A 23628-nucleotide genomic window follows, 5' to 3' on the forward strand; every position below is an offset into this window, starting at 1 on the left:
CATTCCTTTCATAGGTTCGGTCCATGCGACATCAATAGCAGCCTCTAGAGTGGAGCAGGCACTTTCAGAGGTGGCTTCATCTTTGCAGAGTAGTACTCCAAAGCAAGGTCCTCTGCATCCTTGGATGACTTTGGCTCAGATCTGGCTTCATGCAGGTAAATGGGACTGAGCAGTTGTTTCTTCTTACCCATTAGCCCCAGGAAATGCTTTGCTGCATTCAGCAGGCCAGAATGTTTTATTGGATGTCGGCATAAAAATGGTGCATAGAAGGATGCTTTTTCCCCCAGAATGTGGCATTTTGATTCATTTGAAGACAAGAACACAACAATGCTTAATTTATGAAAACTGGGGATTAGAATAAGGGAGCATTTAGTATTTATTTAACAAGCTTGTCAGAAGGTTGCCTCTCCCTGCTTTTTTCCCCAGCCGCTGGACAGAAGATGTTAAGGCATGGAAATGTAAGATGTCACACGCAAATTAGGTGTGACATTATTTTAGTCGGGACAAAAAGCAGCAACTTTGGTGGAAAAGATAAATGCTACCTGAAAAAAATATTTTTAAAGTGCTTTCTCAAAATGCATCAAATGATAAAAATAACTAAAAATAGTTTGGGGAGAATTTTTTGGGAGGCTATATATCAGACATGTCAAACTCGCAATGTCACGTGGCGTCGCGCAACGTATCGGGATGGTTTTGCCATTGCTGGCAGTCGGGTGGGCGTGGCTACTGCATGACGGGTCTGGCCCGCGGGCTGGCAGTTTGACACTCCTGATATATATGTTTTATGTGGATAAATTAGTATTCTAACTGAGAATTTTAGGAAGTGTTTCTGGTCATATCTTAATGCTTGACTAATTTAGGTTTATATAGATTTGATTACTGCAGAGAGGAAAAAAATGTTCTGTCCCATGAGAAATAGCTATGTACATTCAGGAGTTCCAATAGTCTAATTTTTAAAAATGCTATTTTTGATATAGTATGTTATAAATGATATGTAATACTAGTAAGGTAATATATGTCAGCTTTCTAAGAAGAACATTGCGTAGGGAAACAAAAGCAATGCCTGATTAACAGTTGGAACTGGTGTGGCAATAGATGATTAATCAGGTATCTGCTGTGTTTCAGGCAGCCCATCTATGCATGTTTACATTAGGCAGTTCAGGTTGAGCTAATGTGAAATAATGGAGTTTGTGAAGCTAGGTAAGCTCCCATTAGCCCACTTCAGTCCACTTCAGATAATAATGTTATTTCAAGGATTAGGGGAGCATTTATACTTGTTTGAAGAATAATCCATATTATTATATTGTTATTGTGTTGCATTGCGTTGCATTGCATTGCATTGCATTACACTACACTACACTACACTACACTACACTACACTATAAAATACTATACTAATAATACATTATGTAATTTTCCATTTAATTGTTTCTAACTAAATACTTAAATCTGCAGCATTCTTTTGTTTTCTGAAGTACTTAATCCTAAATCTGAATTAGAATTTGAAGGAAGATAGTTTAATCCCAAATCAGAACTTGGAAATTGTAAATACAGGTAGTCCTCAGCTTATGACCACAACTGAGCGCAAAATTTCCATTGTTAAATTAATTTTGCCCCAATTTACAACCTTTCTTGCCATAGTTGCTAAGTGAATCACTGTAGTTGTTAAGTTAATAAAACGGTTCTTAAGTGAATTACTAAATGAATGGTTGTAAGTTTGACAACTATCTGTATCAAATTGATTGATTGATTGATTGATTGATTGATTGATTGATTGATTGATTGATTTAGGAGATTACTATGGGTGCTAAGTTATATAACAGTTACTGGTGCTGGTCAAATATCATTTTGTATTTATGTACACAAGCTAGGTGAAAAGTTGAAATCTACTTATCTTATAAGGAAATCTCTGAGGCCTAGAAGGACCATGAGCATTTGGCAATTGGACCTCTCATCTTTCCCCTATCTTAAATCCTGGTTTCCAGTGTCAAATATTATGCAACACTTCTGTTTTTAAATACTTCCAGAGTGTCAGGGTTTATAGTATTCCCTTCCACCCCTGTGACAGCAAACGTATTTATGCCTTTTCTGTGGCGGCCATTACCAACTGGTTGCTGGGCATATCTAATTATTTCTGAGAAGTTAAATGTATTGTCCTAGTAGTACAAGCAATCCAGAATGTTTGATGAATTCTTCATGTGGAATAGCCATTTTATCCGTCTGTAATCTTGGAGACTTGACTCTTATTTCAAGCCCAAGAAAAAGATGTTTAGTCAAAGGAAATATTTGTGTGTGAAGTTTGTATCCTGCCTTTAACTTAAAGGTATTTTACAAAGTTAAAAACATAAAAACAGAACAGAGACATCAATAAAAGATTCTGTTAAATATATTGTACATTTAAAATGGATGTAGCAAGTATGGGCCAGCTTTTGCTGAAATTAAAATAGTTTGCTAACTAGTGGCTAGATAGAACAACTTCAAAAAGAAAACTTGATGTACTTTTCTGACAAGGGTAACTGAGAAGACATCCTTCTTGCCAGGTTTCTATTATATTTGTTTATTTGATTGCTTGTTTGTTTATTATTTGATTTATATCCTATCTTTTGTAAATAAGAGCTTAAGGCAGTGCACATAATGTTTTCTCCTGTTTTTTTTCTTCTACAACAACAACATTCTGAAAAATAAGTTGGGCTGATAGAGAATTACTGGCCCAGAGCTACCCAGTGGGTTTCCATGGCCAAAAATACACTAGAACCTGGATCTTTGTGCTCCCAGTCCAACATCTTAATTTCGGTTGGCAGATCAGAAAGTAGGCTTTTGCCAAACTCCTTAAAACAGGATGGTTTGTATGGAAAACTGCAGTCTAGTCAGTGAAAACCAACCTTTGATTTACATCCAGAAATAGATTTGTAAATGATGACATTTCTTCATCTGGTAGATGTTATAAATTTAAAATTATTTCATGTATTATAAAATATTTTAGTAGATTCTGGATTTAATGCTGAATTCATGCATTCAAATTCATGTTAATCATGGGAGGAATATAATTGAAAATATAACCTACAGTTACTAAAACATGTATATTTTTCTTTTGAAAAACCAATATTGTAACTTGAATGTATTTCAGAATACATGTACACTCTGATTTTTCCTTAGTTAAAGCATGAAAGGATTAGCATATTTTTATGTACATAAATTCTGGTTTCTTAAAAAATATAAGATTAAAAGATAAAGATTGTGTCAAGTTGGATAGGAAGCAAATTTAATAAATAAAGAAAAAGATTTTCAAAAGAAAAAAGCTCAAAAAAATAGAATTGGAGAAAAAAGTAAGAAAGATAGAAAAAGAATGACATAACTTTCCTTGGTACAGATATGAATAAAGAAAATAGCATCAAACTCTTATTCTAAGGTTAACATATTTGATTTTTATAGCATATAATATATTGATCATTGTACTATTATTTCATGTCATCAGTTTAGGAGAGCATATGAACAATAACAAAAAACAAGCAAAATTTATTATATTTGTTATCATTTAATTCTGCTGCCATTGTGCATTGTTTCAGTAAAGAAAACAACCAGGGCAGATACTGTCATTGTCATCATCATCATCTAGTAAACTTGTAGGTCGCCCAACTCTCACTGACTCTGGGCAGCTCACATGAGTGACAGTTCTCTTTTTGTAATGAATGATGTGGTTTCTCTAAGTCAGCTTTTCCCAGTGTAGCCCTCCATTTAAAAAAATAGTTCTGCATATTGGAGAAGTCTGTATCTAGATACCGAAATCTACATATATAAGGGTAATATATATTCAAAAAGGCTTGGTGATTCAAAGCAGCAAACAGCTCTTCTTGGGCCCCTCCTGGTCCCTTGTCTAATTCTTCTTGCATCAACTTTGAATAAACGAAGTCCTGTTTGGCATAGTAGAAATAATTAGATAGGAGAAGAAAGCTTAAACTACTCATCCCGGAAGCTCATAGGTTTACCTTGAACTGATTACTAATATATTTGCTAAGTTTCTAGAAATATACTAGTCAAAGGGGGGGGGGTTAACAGGAGTGGGAAATCTATGTTTCACCCTCAGAAACCTACAAGATTGTGACATCAAAATTCAGTGGTAAGCTGTCAAACTACAGTGGCTTAATTTTGTACTTTAAAAAGTGCAGTAAAACAATTGCATTAAACCTCCAATTGCTAAAACAGGGATGATGGTTTGTTTACTTTTAAAAAGTTTATATATATACATATACATACACATGCACGCGCGCACACACACACACACATATACAGTGCTTTTTTTGTAAAAGAAAAAGGTGCCGTAACTCATACATGTCATACAACCCACCTTGCCTACTCTACAAGGTTCCATCCAAAAAAGGTGCCGGAACTCCGTTCTGAGCGTTCTATGAGAAAAAAAGCCCTGCATATATATATGGACTATGTATGACCATTTCAGCCGTTCCCTCTGCTGTAATAAAGTCGTTGCTATATTCCATGAATTCCTGAGAAGAAAAAGAAGACTGGAATCCTTAAGTGCTCTTTGCGCTTGGTTACTAGTTTGAAAGAAGAAGACTTTGCTAAAAAGAAATAGAAGCATTCAGTTCTTTCAGGAGATCAGATTTTTTTTCAGGAGAAAGTAAGAAAGCTTATTTTCTCCAGCATTAATTCTCCTGAACTCCTGAAAAAATCATCTGCTCCCTGGAATATTCAACTTGTTTCAGCGTCTTATAAAATAAACATTTCCCAAAGGATTCAGAGATGTAGACAGGAGATTCTAGGCATATTATAATGAGCCAGAAATTACTTTACTGACAGTTTCTAGTCACTGACAGTCACCGACCAGCAAGTAAAACCTCTTTGCGTTGCATCTTTGTCCAGAATGAATGAATAATCCAGGAGAGAAACAAACAGAAAACTTGTTTGCAGAAAGGTAAAAGGACAAGTATCATTTTAAAAAGATCCTTAAAAAAAATTAAGTACGGGTAGTCCTTGACTTATAACCACAATTGAGCCCAAGATTTCTGTTACTAAGTAAGATATTTGTTAAGTGAGTTTGCCCCATTTTATGACCTACCTTGCCACAGTTGTTGTGAATCACTGCAGTTGATAAGTTAGTAACCAGATTGTTAAGTGAATTGGGCTTCCCTATTGACTTGATCACACAGTGATCACATGATCCTGGGACATAGCAATGGTCATAAGTATGAACCAGTTGCCAAGCATCTGAATTTTGATCACATGATCATGGGAATGTTGCAAAGGTTGTAACTGAAAAAATGGTCATAAGTTACTTTTTTCAGTGCCATTGTAACTTTGAACAGTCACTAAATGAACTGTTGTATGTCTAGGACTACTGTACTAATCTTCCTTTGATATTCTATATTCCATTTTTAAAAACCCATCCCGTGACAATTGTTCCATCTCATCTACCACTCAATTACAAATATATGTTGCTTTTCTGTGTCCTGTCACGTTTATCTTGTGGCATGATGACTTTGAAAGTTTATTCTTGCCTAACCACACTTTTCCCCTTCATGGATTACTGCCTTGTCGTGGCGAAGGGGCTTGCGTAATTCAATGAAGCTATGAGCTATGCCGTGCAGGGCCACCCAAGACGGACAGGTCATAGCCGAGAGTTCTGACAAAACGTGATCCACTGGAGAAGGAAATGGCAACCCACTCCAGTATCTTTGCCATGAAAACCCTATGGACAGTACCAAAAGGCAAAACGATATGACGCTGGAAATTGAGCCCCTCAGGTCAGAAGGCGTCCAATATGCTACTGGGGAAGAGCAGAGGGCTAGTACTAGTAGCGCCAGAAAGAATGAAGCGACTGGGCCAAAGCCGAAAGGACGCTCAGCTGTGGATGTGTTTGGTGGTGAAAGGAAAGTCCGATGCTGTAAAGATTTTTTCTCCATAGGAACCTGGAATGTAAGATCCATGAATCAAGGAAAGCTGGACGTGGTCAAACAAGAAATGACAAGACTGAACATCGACATCTTAGGTATCAGCGAACTAAAATGGACAGGAATGGGTGAATTTAATTCAGATGACCATCAGGTATACTACTGCGGGCAAGAATCCCTCAGAAGAAATGGAGTAGCCTTCATAGTCAATAAAAGAGTAGGAAAAGCAATACTGGGATACAATCCTCAAAATGACAGAATGATCTCAGTTCGAATCCAAGGCAAACCATTCAATATCACAGTAGTCCAAGTCTATGCCCCAACCACCAGTGCTGAAGAGGATGAAATTGACCGGTTCTATGAAGCCCTACAGCACCTTATAGAACTAACACCAAAAAATGATGTCCTTATCATCATGGGGGATTGGAATGCTAAAGTAGGAAGCCAAAAGATAACTGGAATAACAGGCAAGTTTGGCCTTGGAGTACAAAATGAAGCAGGGCACAGGCTGATAGAATTTTGTCAAGAGAATACGATGGTCATAGCAAACACTCTTTTCCAACAAGCCAAGAGACGGCTCTACACATGGACATCACCAGACGGTCAACACAGAAATCAGATTGACTATATGCTCTGCAGCCAAAGATGGAGAAGTTCTATACAGTCAGTAAAAACAAGACCAGGAGCTGACTGTGGCTCAGACCATGAGCTTCTCCTTGCAAAGTTTAAGCTTAAACTGAAGAAAGTAGGGAAAAGCACTAGGCCACTCAGGTATGAATTAAATCATATCCCTGTTGAATATACAGTAGAGGTGACAAATAGATTTAAGGAATTAGATCTGATAGACAGAGTGCCTGAAGAACTATGGACAGAGGTTCGCGACATTGTACAACAGGTAGCAACCAAAACCATCCCAAAGAAAAAGAAATGCAAGAAAGCAAAATGGCTGTCTGAGGAAGCTTTGCAAATAGCTAAGGAAAGGAGGGAAGCGAAAGGCAAGGGAGAAAAACATACATATGCCCAATTGAATGCAGAATTCCAGAGAATATCTAGAAGAGATAAGAATGCCTTCTTAAATGAACAGTGCAAAGAAATAGAAGAAAACAATAGAATAGGGAGGACCAGAGATCTTTTCAAGAAAATTGGACAGATGAAGGGAACGTTTAATGCAAAAATGGGCATGATAAAGGACCAAAATGGCAGGGACCTAACAGAGGCAGAAGAGATTAAGAAGAGGTGGCAAAATTACACAGAAGAACTATACAAGAATGAGCTTAACGTCCCAGATAAACACAATGAGGTGGTCACTGACCTCGAGCCAGAAATCCTAGAATGTGAAGTGAAGTGGGCCTTAGAAAAGCTGAGCAACAACAAAGCTAGTGGAGGTGACAGTATTCCAGCTGAGCTATTCAAAATCTTAAAAGACAATGCAGTAAAAGTGCTACACTCAATTTGCCAGCAAATTTGGAAAACTCAACAGTGGCCACAGGATTGGAAAAGATCAGTTTACATTGCAATTCCAAAGAAAGGCAGTGCCAAAGAATGTTCAAACTATCGCACCATTGCACTCATTTCTCATGCTAGTAAAGTCATGCTTAAAATCCTACAAGCTAGACTTCAGCAGTATGTGGATCGAGAACTACCAGAAGTACAGGCAGGATTTCGAAGAGGCAGAGGAACTAGAGATCAAATTGCCAACATACGCTGGATCATGGAGAAAGCTAGGGAGTTCCAGAAAAACATCTACTTCTGCTTCATTGACTATGCTAAAGCCTTTGATTGTGTGGATCATAACAAACTGTGGCAAGTTCTTAAAGAGATGGGAGTACCAGACCATCTTATTTGTCTCTTGAGAAACCTATATGCGGGCCAAGAAGCAACAGTGAGAACTGGACACGGAACCACTGATTGGTTCAAAATTGGGAAAGGAGTCCGGCAAGGCTGTATACTGTCGCCCTGCCTATTTAACTTATATGCAGAGCACATCATGAGAAAGGCAGGGCTAGATGAATCAAAAGTTGGAATTAAGATTGCCGGAAGAAATATCAACAACCTTAGATACGCAGATGATACCACTCTAATGGCAGAAAGTGAAGAAGAACTAAAGAGCCTCTTGTTGCGGGTGAAGAAGGAGAGTGCAAAAGTTGGGTTGAAACTTAACATTAAGAAAACCAAGATCATGGCATCTGGCCCTCTCAATTCCTGGCAAATAGATGGGGAAGAAATGGAGGTAGTGACAGATTTTATTTTCCTGGGCTCCAAGATCACTGCAGATGGGGACTGTAGCCAAGAAATTAAAAGACGCTTGCTCCTGGGGAGGAAAGCCATGGCAAATCTAGACAGCACACTAAAAAGCAGAGACATCACCCTGTCAACAAAAGTTCGTATAGTCAAGGCTATGGTCTTCCCAGTTGCAATGTATGGCAGTGAAAGTTGGACCATAAGAAAGGCTGAGCGCCAAAGAATTGAGGCCTTTGAACTATGGTGCTGGAGAAGACTCCTGCGAGTCCCTTGGACTGCAAGGCAATCAAACCGGTCAGTCCTAATGGAGATCAATCCTGACTGCTCTTTAGAAGGCCAGATCCTGAAGCTAAAACTCAAATACTTTGGCCACCTAATGAGAAGGAAGGACTCACTGGAGAAGAGCCTAATGCTGGGAAAGATCGAGGGCAATAGAAGAAGGGGACGACAGAGAATGAGGTGGCTGGATGGAGTCACTGAAGCAGTAGGCGTGAGCTTAAATGGACTCCAGAAGATGGTAGAGGACAGGAAGGCCTGGAGGATTGTTGTCCATAGGGTCGCGATGGGTCGGACACGACTTCGCAGCTAACAACAACAACAACAACCACACTTTTAAAGATACTGCACAGTTATACCTCAGTGATAAATTACATAGAATATATGATCTGTCATTTATTTTCCAAACATTTTAATATTTACCCTAAAGCAGAATTTGATAGCTAGGCAGGAGTTCATATAATATTCTAGATATAATGAGCTGTCAGTTGCTGTTATTATTACACAGTGGAATCAAAAGGAGATAGGTGAGGTGACCGCATTCATGGCAGATTAATTTACAAAAAAAGTGGGCAAAGCAGAAAACAAAGACTAGCTTGTCATCGTTCAGAAGTCAAAATAAGGTTTGTGGTCTGCAGTAAATGGTGGGAAGTCTCTCCTCTTCATATGTATTCCAGTTATCTAAAAATATGCCTATTTACCTCAAGAATTTTAGTAGGCTTAAACCTTGAAAAAGGAAAAAAAAGATGGGATGGGATGGGATGGGATGGACGGAACAAGGAGAGGTGAGTGAATCTGACTACATTAATAAGAGTGGCAAAATACCAATAGCTGGCAAATATCAATAGCTGCCGATAAGAGTGGCAAAATACCAATAGCTGTTCTGCTGCCCTGTTTAGAGTGACTTGGTCTCTGTTGGGTGGGGAGTGCCCCTTGGAATTATTGTTAGGCTATTGTAAGGATTATTCAGACTGTCTGGTAGATGATCACTCAGATTCACTGCACCTTAGACTGGTGAAGCAGGCCGAGGCACCTGGGACATGACCTCTGATAAGTTTAAGTCAGTGACTCCTAAGGAGGCGACAGATCTCTCTGCTGTCAGCTCAGTCACCTCTTTACTAGATCCAGGACTCTCCTGGGTCATGCAAAAAATGAAGGAGATGACCCACAGTTAGGTCCATGCTGCGGTTTCAATCTCTTTGATAGAGAGGATGATGCACCCCTTCCCAAGAGGAAAAATAAGAACAGCATTGAAACAATACTTTGTTTACTAAGAAGCACAATTGTTATATAGTGCTTTAAAATGTTAACATCAAATCTTAAATAAAAATATCACCCTCTTCCTATTTTTAACTATTCCTTTCATTATCTGATTTGGGTAGGACTGCTGAGACTAGTTGGAGGGACAACAGATACCCTGCTATTTCAGTGAATTAAATTTCTGGCCTCTGCAATAATGTGTCCGCTTTATCCTGGCTGGGTTTTTTTTAAGATCCCAGAGCAAGAATTGAACTGACCTTCAATCAAAATTAGATACCAAAACTTGTAGTTCTGTTTTTATAGCTTCAACGTGATCGAATGTATAACTAGATAGAGAGGTTCATTGGGCCCCTCTAAGTGATTGACTGTTATAAACTATGAGTCTGGGAGTTATTTTACTTTTAACTTGTATCATATTTATTTTCTTTCTCTTCCACTAAACAATTTAAAAACTAATAAAAATGTTGTTAGGGAACATGCCTCTGACAAATTAAGTACATTTTTAGGTTAGGGAACATGCCTCTGACAGATTAAGTACGTTTTTAGATTACTTGATAAAAATTATTTTATTTAAAGATTGTAACTAATATAAGACTAATAGTTATGATTCAGTTTATATATTTTATCCAGTTCAATTTCATGGAGGCAAGATGTCAAAAACTCAAAATAATGAATTAAGATATACAGTATATTATGATAGAAATAAAAAAAATGTGCACGCTTTTTAAAATTAAAGGAAGAGAAGACTTTGAAGACGGCAAAAGAACAATAATTTAAAACGTAAAAAAAATCTGGAAGAAATAAACCTTCCAAAGTGATTGATGTTAAGCTAAGCAACACCTTTTTGCAATATTTCCTAGTTTGTAGCTGTATCAAAATGCTGGAGTCCCATGACATACTATTTGAGTCTCTTAGTTATTTAGCACATGCCTTAAAGTACTGCATATACCCGTGGTGGCGAACCTATGGCACACGTGCCACAGGTGGCACACAGAACCCTCTCTGTGGGCACGCGCGCCCTCACCCCAGTCCTAGGCCTTCAGCTGGGTTTTATAAAACCTTTTCGCTTTAGGCCTCCACTGCCGTGTGCAAAACAAAAAGGTTCAATCAATCAATCAATTCCAACATCTCGCAGGGAAAAAAATATCTCGCAAAGTTGGAATTGATTGAACTTTTTCGTCCCACCTAGTCTGCTGTTACCACCACAGCCACACCCGCCCAATGGGCCACACCCACCCAATGGGCCACACCCACCCAATGGGCCATGCCCACCCGGCACCTGACGATACATACGTAAGTGGGTTTTGGGTAGCAGTTTGAGCACTCGGTCTTTAAAAGGTTCGCCATCACTGGCATATACCAAGAAAATTTACTTTTGATACTAATAGTAATTGTAAGATTACAGTTCCTTACAGATACAAGCATCTTTTATAAAAATTAGCAGGGAGCCTTTTATTCTGAGGAAAAGAGTAATGGTAGATCAATCATAAAAAGAGCGGGCAATCATGTTTTTCCATATTGTAGAATGGCTTCTTACCTATGACTGCTTTCTTACCAGAAGTAGTTTTCTGGAAAGCTGAGTGAAAGCAGGATTAAAAAACATTTATATTTGTGAGAAATTGTTCATTCTTTTTTCTTTCTCTGCTTCCTGTTTCCAGCTGAAGTATACATAGGAATTAGAAAACCTGCAGAAGCCACTGCTTGTACTCAGGAAGCTGCTAACCTCTTTCCTATGTCTCACAATGTTCTCTACATGAGAGGTCAAGTGGCAGAACTTCGGGGAAATACTGATGAAGCCAAGCGCTGGTATGAAGAGGCCTTATCTATTAGCCCTACCCATGTGAAAAGTATGCAAAGATTGGTAAGTTCAATTTATGCAGCGTAATGTGTAAAAGATAGATTTATTGCTTAAAACACTAAAGGAATATCATTATCAATCCTATAATTAGAATGTATCCAACAACAGTAAAAATATGTGTGGGATAAATTCTATTAACATGAACTCTTGAGCCATTGGCATTTATTTGATCTGCAATAGTGCTAATAATCACATTTAGAAAAGGGAGAGAAACAGAAGACTTTTTTTAGATATGGTGATCTATCTTCTTAGTGATATGAAAATAGAGAAAATATCTGATATATTTGAAATAAAATAATAATATTCTATAAGCAATGGCCCAGTGTTGTAAAACTACAGCAAGTGTAAATTGTTCATTAACATATTCACTTGGTATTCAGTGTAGAGCAGAGCAGAGCAAAGCAGAACAGAACAGAATAGAACAGAACAGAACAGTATTCTATTCCAGTGCCCCCCCCCCAATCTTTTGTGCATCTGGGACCGGTTTTGTGGAGAGAGGTTTTTTCCCAGACCAGAGGGGACGTGGTTTCTATTCTATTCTATTCTATTCTATTCTATTCTATTCTATTCTATTCTATTCTATTCTATTCTATTCTATTCTATTCTATTCTATTCTATTCTATTCTATTCTATTCTATTCTATTCTATTCTTTGGGTATTTATTTTATCATATTGAAAGCAACTGAAATCAGAAAAAAATACTAGTATATCAACCAAGGGTTTAATTTCATGATCCTGTAAATTGCTGTGATATTCTCTATGTTGTCTATATTCTATATTTTTCATGTGTTTATAATTTCTTTTAAGAGTACATTATGAGTATGCTTGCTTTAGCTTTCCTGCCAGTTCATTTTCATAGCGCACCAAAGTAGTTTTCTAGGACATTTTGAGTTCCAAATAAACACTTTATTTAACCCTGTGAAAATGTAGGAGGCCTTATAGTTATTACTTTATTTGCTTGCTCAGCACTACTGAGATGGGACATCACTTATACTCAATGATTTCTTCTCATTGCAAATAGCAAGTTTCTGTCTAGCTGTCTGCACTATCATATACATGCACTTTCTCTTTGCTCGCTGCCTCAGCAGAAGGATTGCCTCTGTGTGCACATACAAAATTAGGAACAGCCTTAAAAAGATGCATAAGCTATCCTAAGCTCAAGGCTGCTTTACTGTTGTAGGAATGCTTTGCCCATGCAAACGCTTTATGAAGTGTTGTTTCAAAGTGCTTTGCACAACCCAGTGAAATATGCTGTTAACTTTTTTTCTAGCTGGACCTTCAGTGAATGTACAAATGTCTTAGATAATGTTTTTTTAAACGTTTCAAGAAAAACCTCTGATTAAATAAAACAATATTAAAAGAAAGTTTAATAATACTTTTTATTTTTCTTTATGTGCAGTGGTTATAAAGCTTAATAGTATCTCACAATACCAGCTTGCCTATGACAGCATCAATTTATAGAACAGCGTTTCTCAACCTTGGCAACTTTAAACTGTGTGGACTTTGACTCCTAGAAAGCTGGCTGGGGAATTGTGGCAGTTGAAATCCACACGGCTTAAAGTTAAGGTTGAGAAATACTATTCTAGAATGAGATTTGTTTAAAAAACAACTGGCCATCATTCAATCTATTTTGATCCTTTGTCTTAGCTTTAGGGGATGTTGAAAGGCCTCTTTTAACAGAATAACACAGTTGGAAGGGGCCTTGGAGGTAGAATAGAATAACAGATTTGGAAGGGACCTTGGAGGTCTTCTATCTAGTCTACAGGTCTGCAACCCGCAGCTCCGGAGCCACATGCGGCTCTTTCAGCCGTCTCCTGCGGCTCCCAGTCCTCTGCCATGTGCAGTCCAAAAAAAAAAAAGTGGGACTAAAAAGTTTAACCAATCAATTCAAATATGCAGGGTAGGTGCATATCTCACCTTGGCTCCACTCTTCAGTCAAACCCTGTTCTGCACATGCGCGCATGTACACACATGCGCACACATTTTTTGCGGCTCCCAGTTTTTCCTTTTGTGAGGGAACCGGTTCCGAGTGGCTCTTTCACTGTTTCAGGTTGCTGACCCCTGATCTAGTCCAACCCCCTGCTCAGGCAGGAAACCCTATTTCAGACAAATGGTTGTCCAATCTCTTCTTAAAAACTTCCAGTGTTAGAGCATCCTGTCAGGAAATTTCTTATTAGTTCTAGGTTGCTTCTCTCCTTGATTAGTGTGTGTGTGTGTGTGTGTGTGTGTGTGTGTATACATATATATATATATGTGTGTGTGTGTGTATGTATATGTATATGTATACGTATATGTGTGTGTGTATAGATAGATAGATAGATGATAGATAGATAGATGATAGATAGATAGATAGATAGATAGATAGATAGATAGATAGATAGATAGAGATAGAGATAGAGATGTGTATATGTGTATATACAACCTACTACTTGATAAGATAGAAAAATGTGGGTTAGATAGCATCACCACCAGATGGATTCATAGCTGGCTGACAGGCCGTACTCAGCGTGTGGTCCTCAATGGAACTGCATCTACATGGAAGGAAGTGTGTAGTGGGGTGCCCCAGGGCTCTGTTCTGGGCCCAGTGCTCTTCAATATCTTCATCAACAATTTGGATGAGGGGATAGATGGGGAACTCATCAAATTTGCAGATGACACCAAGCTGGCAGGAATAGCCAATACTCCAGAAGATAGGCTTAAGATACAGGAGGATCTGGACAGACTTGAACACTGGGCACTATCTAACAAAATGAAATTCAATTGTGAAAAAAGTAAGGTTCTGCATTTAGGCAGGAAAAATCAAATGCACAGGTATAGTATAGGTGGTACCTTGCTCGATAGTAGTAACTGTGAGAGGGATCTCGGAGTCCTAGTGGACAATCACTTAAATATGAGCCAGCAGTGTGCTGCAGCTGCCAAAACAGCCAACACAGTGCTAGGCTGCATTAACAGAGGAATAGAATCAAGATCACGTGAAGTACTAATACCACTTTACAATGCCTTGGTAAGGCCACACCTGGAATACTGCATCCAGTTTTGGTCACCACGATGTAAAAAAGATGTTGAGACTCTAGAAAGAGTACAGAGAAGAGCAACAAAGATGATTAGGGGACTGGAGACTAAAACATATAAGGAACGGTTGCTGGAATTGGGTATGTGTAGTTTAATGAAGAGAAGGGTAAGGGGTGACATGATAGCAGTGTTCCAATATCTCAGGGGCTGCCACAAAGAAGGGAGCCAAGCTATTCTCCAAAGCACCTGAAAGCAGGACAAGAAGCAACGGATGGAAACTAGTCAAGGAGAGAAGCAACCTAGAACTAAGGAGAAACTTCCTAACAGTTAGAACAACTAACCAGTGGAACAACCTGCCTCCAGAAGTGGTGAATGCTCCAACACTGGAAGTTTTTAAGAAGAGACTGGACAGCCATTTGTCTGAAATGGTATAGGGTTTCCTGCCTTAGCAGGGGGTTGGACTAGATGACCTCCAAGCTCCCTTCCAACAACAACTTCTTCTTCTTCTTCTTCTTCTTCTTCTTCTTCTTCTTCTTCTTCTTCTTCTTCTTCTTCTTCTTCTTCTTCTTCTTCTTCTTCTTCTTCTTCTTCTTCTTCTTCTTCTTATTATTATTATTATTATTATTATTATTATTATTAATATTATTATTATTATTATTTATATATATATATGTGTGTGTGTGTGTGTGTATATATATATGTGTGTGTATATATATACACAGTATATATAAAAAAGTTATAATACATAAAATATAAAATATATAAGATATAAAGACAAAAACTGGGCTTTACAAAGATATGTTGAAGAAAAAATAGGACCTTTAGAATTTTATCACAGAAAAACTTGTGTTCTTTTTGAACTGTCATCCAAAAATCTTTTGATAATTGTTTTCCCCAATTTGTTAAACACTTTCAAGTTGTTTAGCAGTGTTATAGTTGATGAAACACTGTTCTGTAAGCATAGAATTAGAAGAACAGTGTGGGAACTAGAGTAAGGATTGTATCCTAGATATCATGTATCATGTCTATGTTATAATTCACATTGTTATAATTCACATTCTCTGCTGTGGGAGACAAAAGTACTTCATCACAAAATTATCCTTTGCTAGTTAAGTTAATAATATTAGACTTGTTACATGTTGATGTGTCCAATGTAATTTCATTGTGTTAAAAATTCATTTCATGATGCTTATTCAAATTAAACCTGTGGTGTATAGAGCTCAGTGGAAGAATTATAATTCTCCACTTTAATCAGACTTCTTTATTCAAAATAAAAAGCTTGTTTCCTCAAAGGCTTCTGTAAATTATTCAGAGAGGTTTTTCCTCATACATTCCTGAGGGAACGCATAAGACAAAAAATTACAAAGGAACAGAGAATACAGGGAAGTATTTTTATGTTACCTCTCTGGCTTTTCAAGATAATTGAATACATTGATAAATGCCAAAGGGTGCCTTGTAAAGAAGGTAGGCGTTGTACCCAAGTAGTACACTTTCATTAAATAAAGGCTGCATATTACAATGTCTGTCTTTTCCATTTGAATTCACTTGAAATAAAGGGCCTCTCCATGCACATTGCATTCCCCTTAGAGGCTCTCTGCTGTTCATCAAGGGTAGAAGTTCTTGTTTAACAGGAAATGGACAAGAAAAAAATTCCTTTAAAGCTGAAGGTGCTTCCAGTTCTTTACTGTAGTATTATACTATACTTTTTTCAGGTGTTGGCCAGACTTTCTATACCACCCATGTTTTTAGATTTTAAAAATAAAAGCAATAGAAGACTGGCGTGCATGAAAACAAAATACCAGTGCCAAATATTATCTGATGTTCCAAAATGAGTCTGAGATGGAACCCATTAGGATTAGTGGGTCCCATGCTTAGTTTGTAGCCTGTCCAGAAAAATAATGACAGTGATTGGTAAGGAGAAAGTGCTGGGTCATATTTTAATAAAATAATTATTTTAACATGCTTATATACTCCATGGTAGTTTTTCCTTGAAGGTTCTGAACTGCCTTTGTGTAAGAGTATCTAGAAATTTGTATAGATCAGTTGGCAAGATGATAGTGGGAATAAAACCAGAATCACTACATATAGGTTTAGTATACTAAAGGCACATGCTGTAGGAACAGTGAAGCCTGTAATCATGACAGGATCACTGTGGGGGGTATGTTGCCTCATAGACATTTATGTATGTATGTATGTATGTATGTATGTATGTATGTATGTATTTCATTTAAAAGATTTGTATAGCACCATAATCTGGGTGGCTCATAAACAATAGTAAAAACAATATTATTCATCAAGAGGCTTTCTTCCGTTCTCTTACTATGAAACTAGAATATTATTTTTCTCAAATCTGTGAAATCAGCTTATTTAAAAAGTATAATCTATCCATTATGTAGATTGTTTCTTGACAATGAAGCAGACTGATGGGCCCTAAGGATTGAATAGAGTCACTGAACAAAATATATCTTTATGTACTACTATGTGCATCTTCCTGTAATTAAATATCTGGGATAGACAAAGTGATGAGGCTTGCTAACTTACAGAATGATAATCAGGGCTGAAGAAGGGGCCTGAAGCCTCTCTTCAACTTCTATCTAACCTTTTTTGTAGAAATGCTTAATGCCCTTAGCAAACCTCTAGAAATGGACAAGAAGTTCTTATATTTCACTTGAGAGGCAGTTTGAGGCCCCAGGCTAAAAAATGGAAGACCACGAGTTCTATCTTGCCTTAGAGACATAGAATCAGTTGGGTGATCTTGAGCCAGTCCCTCACTTACAGCCCTAGGAAGAAGGCAAACCCATCACCAAAACTTTTGCCAAGAAAACTGCAAAGGCACAAAAGAACCCCCAAAATATTCATTTAACATGTTTTATTCCACATCTGTTGCTTTCCTAATTTATTAAAATGGATATTAATGTGTCTTTCATTCATTGTTTATATAACCAATGTCTCCCCTGTAGATAGTTTCTAGTATAACATTAAGTAGAATATATTATTGTGGTCTGTCGTGAATAATAACATATTTTTCTTTTTATTTGAATAAACCTATCCTTTTCACTGAAAACATGCTTTGGGACTCCTGGGCTGCTGTCTCCTTAGGATTAATCCGGGGTGGGGGGGGAGAGAAGGTATACTTCTGCAGCAATAATTAAAAGTGATTATTTTAATTGATAATAAATTGAATAAATACACTTGGGCAAAAATGTATCTTCAAACAGGTTGAGGTTCATTGCTCTTGTTTTCACTTAGCTACCCCAATATTTTTTAAAAACCTGTGAACTACTAACTCACTCAATAATTTGTTGGACTCCTCATTTCATGTGCTTGATTTAACAAATAGAAATCTTCAAAGTATGTTACCAAATTTACCAAATTCATACATTTATTAATGACTCAGAAATAAAATTTCCAGTGTTGCAACAAAGTATGAAATCAGTTCACTAATGTAGACAAAGTCATTGTTTTATTTTACCATAAGTATAAAATATAAAAATGTTTGGCTTAGGATTCCATATCTTAGAAGGACAGATTACTGGAGGTGATGGAAAACAACAAATATAGGGAGTTAATTTGCTAAGTCAGTGGTGCTCTTGGGAAATACTGATCAGAACACGGGAGATTTTATTCAACGGAGAAATAATTTTGTTTTGGGAATAGCACAGGAATTAATAAATAGTTTTAGAGCAACTTTAGATAAAAGGAAGAAATGAATGTAATATAAATTGTCCAGAATTTAATTAACCACACCTCTTGATTGGTTAGGGATAGTCTGTTTTTACCATATTTTTTAACTTCACTGCATTTAGTATTTATGACTTCTGTTACAAAGAGACATTTTCATTATCCTTCCCCATTTTCCCAGTCTCTCTTTCCTAACTTAACTGTTTTATATGGGAAGAAGAGCAAGGGTGAAACATACACAAGGTCAGCTTCATTTTATTAATATCTGAGACAATATTCTTAGTCTGCTGAAAAATAACTGAACAACTGCAACACAACAGAGTTTATTTATTTATTTATTTATTTAATTAAATTTTTATACCGCCCTTCTCCCGAAGGACTCAGGGCGGTGAACAGGGCATATCTTAAAACTACAAAAGTACAAAAGTTAAAAAAGAATTAAATTATTGCCCACAATAAAAACAATAAAATATATATATAAATATTAAAACCCTAAGTAATTCCCCATCAGGCCAGGCCAGCTTGTTCAAATAAATGGGTCTTTAACCCGTGCCGGAAGGAGCGGAGATCCGGTGCCATCCAGTTGCTTGTATTGACCATCCAAGTGATGGTCAGAGACATTGGGACCAAATCTAAAGCCTTTTGACTGAGAATAGCATAGTAACCATTTTCAGTTGTGCATGCCATACTGTTGAAAATTAGTCCTCAATTTACAACCACAATTGAGCCCAAAATTTCTGTGCTAAGTAAGACAGTTGTTAAGAGAGTTTTGCTCCATTTTTATGACAGTTGTTAAGTGACTCAATGCAGTTGTTAAGTTAGTAACATAGTTGTTAAGTGAATCTGGATTGTCCATTGATTTTGCTTGTCAGAAGGTGGCAAAACATAATCACATGACCATGGGACACTGCAACTGTCGTAAATATATTGTTGTTGTTAGCTGCGAAGTCGTGTCCGACCCATCGCGACCCTATGGACAACGTTCCTCCAGGCCTTCCTTTTCCTCTACCATCTTCTGGAGTCCATTTAAGCTCAGGCCTACTGCTTCAGTTACTCCATCTAGCCACCTCATTCTCTGTCGTCCCCTTCTTCTGTTGCCCTCAATCTTTCCCAGCATTAGGCTCTTCTCCAGTGAGTCCTTCCTTCTCATTAGATGGCCAAAGTATTTGAGTTTTAGCTTCAGGATCTGGCCTTCTAAAGAGCAGTCAGGGTTGATCTCCTCTAGGACTGACCGGTTTGATCGCCTTGCAGTCCAAGGGACTCGCAGGAGTCTTCTCCAGCACCACAGTTCAAAGGCTTCAATTCTTTGGCGCTCAGCCTTTTTTATGGTCCAGCTTTCACTGCCATATATTGCAACTGGGAAGACCATAGCCTTGACTATATGCACTTTTGTTGACAGGGTGATGTCTCTGCTTTTTAGTGTGCTGTCTAGATTTGCCATGGCTTTCCTCCCGAGGAGCAAGCGTCTTTTAATTTCTTGGCTACAGTCCCCATCTGCAGTGATCTTAGAACCCAGGAAAATAAAATCTGTCACTACCTTCATTTCTTCCCCATCTATTTGCCAGGAATTGAGAGGGCCGGATGCTATGATCTTGGTTTTCTTAATGTTAAGTTTCAACCCAAGTTTTGCACTCTCCTTTTTCACCCACAACAAGAGGCTCTTTAGTTCTTCTTCACTTTCTGCCATTAGAGTAGTATCATCTGCATATCTTAGGTTGTTGAAATTTCTTCCGGCAATCTTAATTCCAACTTTTGATTCATCTAGCCCTGCCTTTCTCATGATGTGCTCTGCATATAAGTTAAATAGGCAGGGCGACAGTATACAGCCTTGCCGGACTCCTTTCCCAATTTTGAACCAATCAGTGGTTCCGTGTCCAGTCCTCACTGTTGCTTCTTGGCCCACACATAGGTTTCTCAAGAGACAAATAAGATGGTCTGGTACGCCCATCTCTTTAAGAACTTGCCACAGTTTGTTGTGATCCACACAATCAAAGGCTTTAGCATAGTCAATGAAGCAGAAGTAGATGTTTTTCTGGAACTCTCTAGCTTTCTCCATGATCCAGTGTATGTTGGCAATTTGATCTCTAGTTGTTCTGCTTCTTCGAAATCCTGCCTGTACTTCTGGTAGTTCTCGATCCACATACTGCTAGAGTCTAGCTTGTAGGATTTTAAGCATCACTTTACTAGCATGAGAAATGAGTGTAATGGTGCGATAGTTTGAACATTCTTTGGCACTGCCTTTCTTTGGAATTGGAATGTAAACTGATCTTTTCCAATCCTGTGGCCACTGTTGAGTTTTCCAAATTTGCTGGCAAATTGAGTGTAGCACTTTTACTGCATTGTCTTTTAAGATTTTGAATAGCTCAGCTGGAATAGTCACCTCCACTAGCTTTGTTGTTGCTCAGCTTTTCTAAGGCCCACTTCACTTCACATTCTAGGATGTCTGGCTCAAGGTCAATGACCACCTCATTGTGATTATCAGGGACGTTAAGCTCGTTCTTGTATAGTTCTTCTGTGTAATTTTGCCACCTCTTCTTAATCTCTTCTGCCTCTGTTAGGTCCCTGCCATTTTGGTCCTTTATCATGCCTATTTTTGCATTAAACGTTCCCTTCATCTCTCCCAATTTTCTTGAAAAGATCTCTGGTCCTCCCTATTCTATTGTTTTCTTCTATTTCTTTGCACTGTTCATTTAAGAAGGCATTCTTATCTCTTCTAGCTATTCTCTGGAATTCTGCATTCAATTGGGCGTATCTTTCTTTTTCTCCCTTGCCTTTCGCTTCCCTCCTTTCCTCAGCTATTTGCAAAGCTTCCTCAGACAGCCGTTTTGTTTTCTTGCATTTCTTTTTCTTTGGGATGGTTTTAGTTGCTACCTCTTGTACAATGTTGTGAACCTCTGTCCATAGTTCTTCAGGCACTCTGTCTATCAACTCTAATTCCTTAAATCTATTTGTCACCTCTACTGTATATTCAACAGGGATATGATTTAATTCATACCTGAGTGGCCTAGTACTTTTCCCTACTTTCTTCAGTTTAAGCCTAAACTTTGCAATGAGAAGCTCATGGTCTGAGCCACAGTCAGCTCCTGGTCTTGTTTTTACTGACTGTATAGAGCTTCTCCATCTTTGGCTGCAGAGCACATAGTCGATCTGATTTCTGTGTTGACCGTCTGGTGATGTCCATGTGTAGAGCCATCTCTTGGGTTGTTGGAAAAGAGTGTTTCCTATGACCATCGTATTCTCTTGACAAAATTCTATCATCCTGTGCCCTGCTTCATTTTGTACTCCAAGGCCAAACCTGCCTGTTATTCCGGTTATCTTTTGGCTTCCTACTTTAGCATTCCAATCCCCCATGATGATAAGGACATCATTTTTTGGTGTAAGTTCTATAAGGTGCTGTAGGACTTCATAGAACTGGTCAATTTCATCCTCTTCAGCACTGGTGGTTGGGGAATAGACTTGGACTACTGTGATATTGAATGGTTTGCCTTGGATTCGAACTGAGATCATTCTGTCATTTTGAGGATTGTATCCCAGTATTGCTTTTCCTACTCTTTTATTGACTATGAAGGCTACTCCATTTCTTCTGAGCGATTCTTGCCCACAGTAGTATACCTGATGGTCATCTGAATTAAATTCACCCATTCCTGTCCATTTTAGTTTGCTGATACCTAAGATGTCAATGTTCAGTCTTGTCATCTCTTGCTTGACCACGTCCAGCTTGCCTTGATTCATGGATTTTACATTCCAGGTTCCTATGGAGAAAAAATCTTTACAGCATTGGACTTTCCTTTCACCACCAGACACATCCACAGCTGAGCGTCCTTTCTGCTTTGGCCCAGTCGCTTCATTCTTTCTGGCGCTACTAGTACTAGCCCTCTGCTCTTCTCCAGTAGCATATTGGACGCCTTCCGACCTGAGGGGCTTAACTTCCAGCGTCATATCGTTTTGCCTTTTGGTACTGTCCATAGGGTTTTCATGGCAAAGATACTGGAGTGGGTTGCCATTTCCTTCTCCAGTGGATCAGGTTTTGTCAGAACTCTCTGCTTGACTTTTCCGTCTTGGGTGGCCCTGCATGGCATAGCTCATAGTTTCATTGAATTACGCAAGCCCCTTCGCCACGACAAGGCAGTTGCCAAGTGCCCAAGTTTTGATCATGTGACAGTGGGGATGGTGTAATGGTCATAAGTTTGAAAAATCATCATAAATCATCTTTTTCAGTGTTGTTATAACTCTGAATGGTTGTAAATCAAGGACTACCTCTATAAATTTAGCTTAGCTTTCATCTCTGGTTATGTTTGTCTGTTTTCTGTGAATATATAAATGCATAAATCACTCAAATCTTTAACATTCTAAAGTAAATGAAGATACAGTTTATCACATTTGCCTGATGAGATTTGGATTTTCTAAATAATGCATGATTCAGTTCTTATTTTGAATAGCATTAGTTGAAAAGTAAGTAATCTAAAAACGAGGGGGATGCCACCTGGAGACACTGTGCATTGCAAAACCCTTAAGTTACTGATAATGTGTTTCTTCTAAACAAAAACTTCATTCTTATTAATGTCCACTGTTATTTTCTCAACTAATATCATGGATTAACGATGGAAATAGGCAATTAAGTTTTTGGAACCTTCCTTTTTTCCATTTTGCACAAGCAACAATTAGTGTTTAAAACCCCAGTGTTGCACTAACTGAATTTTGGTTCGCATTAAACAGTACCTGATACCAATTTATAAATTGGACTAAATTGAAAGTAGAGAAGCACATCTGAGTTTGGCAATTTTTGATTCATGAATGGCTCACTTTAAGAACTAGTGTAGCATGATACATATAAATATAGTTGAACTACAAAAGATAAATATAGTGACTAATTCTGTTTTTATAGAGCAAATGAGTTAGAGCTGTAAGTACCTGTGAAATAAATTATTGTTAAGTATTTCTGAGCACTAAATAAGGCAAGCAGGAAGTAAAAAGTGAAGGGAATTGTATGAGAGAAAAATTATGTGGAGACGTCATTCTTCTACTTGACTTAGGAGGATAAGTTTCTTTTACATCTATCACATTTCTGCTTCCATTCTTCCAATCTCAAAGCATGAACATTATTACTTAAAATGTAAATTGCCATGTAGTGAATTATTCTCTTAATTGTAGCAGTAGTTGTCAATTTATGGATCACTCATAGTTCAGAAGGATATTACAAATAATTTAATTTAATTTAATTTATTAATATTTCTATACCGCCCTTCTCCCGAACGACTCAGGGCGGTGAACAGGGCAAGAATAAAAGACAGAATTACAAAAGTTAAAAAATAATTAAATACATGCCCACTAAAAAACAATTAATACATAGTAAAAAATTAAATTAAATTAAATTAAATTAAATTAAATTAAAAT

General features: G+C 37.7%; 1 protein-coding gene across 5 annotated transcripts in view; it reads left to right on the forward strand.

Annotated features, from left to right (window-relative positions):
• The window catches only part of TTC7B (tetratricopeptide repeat domain 7B), a 140746-nt gene that overhangs the window by 75033 nt on the left and 42085 nt on the right, over positions 1-23628 (forward strand). For all 5 annotated transcript variants that reach the window (XR_014025724.1, XM_081322139.1, XM_081322136.1 and 2 more), the window contains 2 exons: positions 15-155; positions 11342-11544. Coding sequence is in view for 4 of the 5 variants with exons in the window: in XM_081322139.1 (XP_081178265.1) it covers positions 15-155; positions 11342-11544 (344 nt within the window). In the remaining variant the exon portion in view is untranslated. The remainder of the gene's footprint in view (positions 1-14; positions 156-11341; positions 11545-23628) is intronic.

This window comes from Vipera berus, assembly GCF_964194415.1.
Source record: "Vipera berus genome assembly, chromosome: 1".
In the NCBI taxonomy this organism is placed as follows: Eukaryota; Metazoa; Chordata; class Lepidosauria; order Squamata; family Viperidae; genus Vipera; species Vipera berus.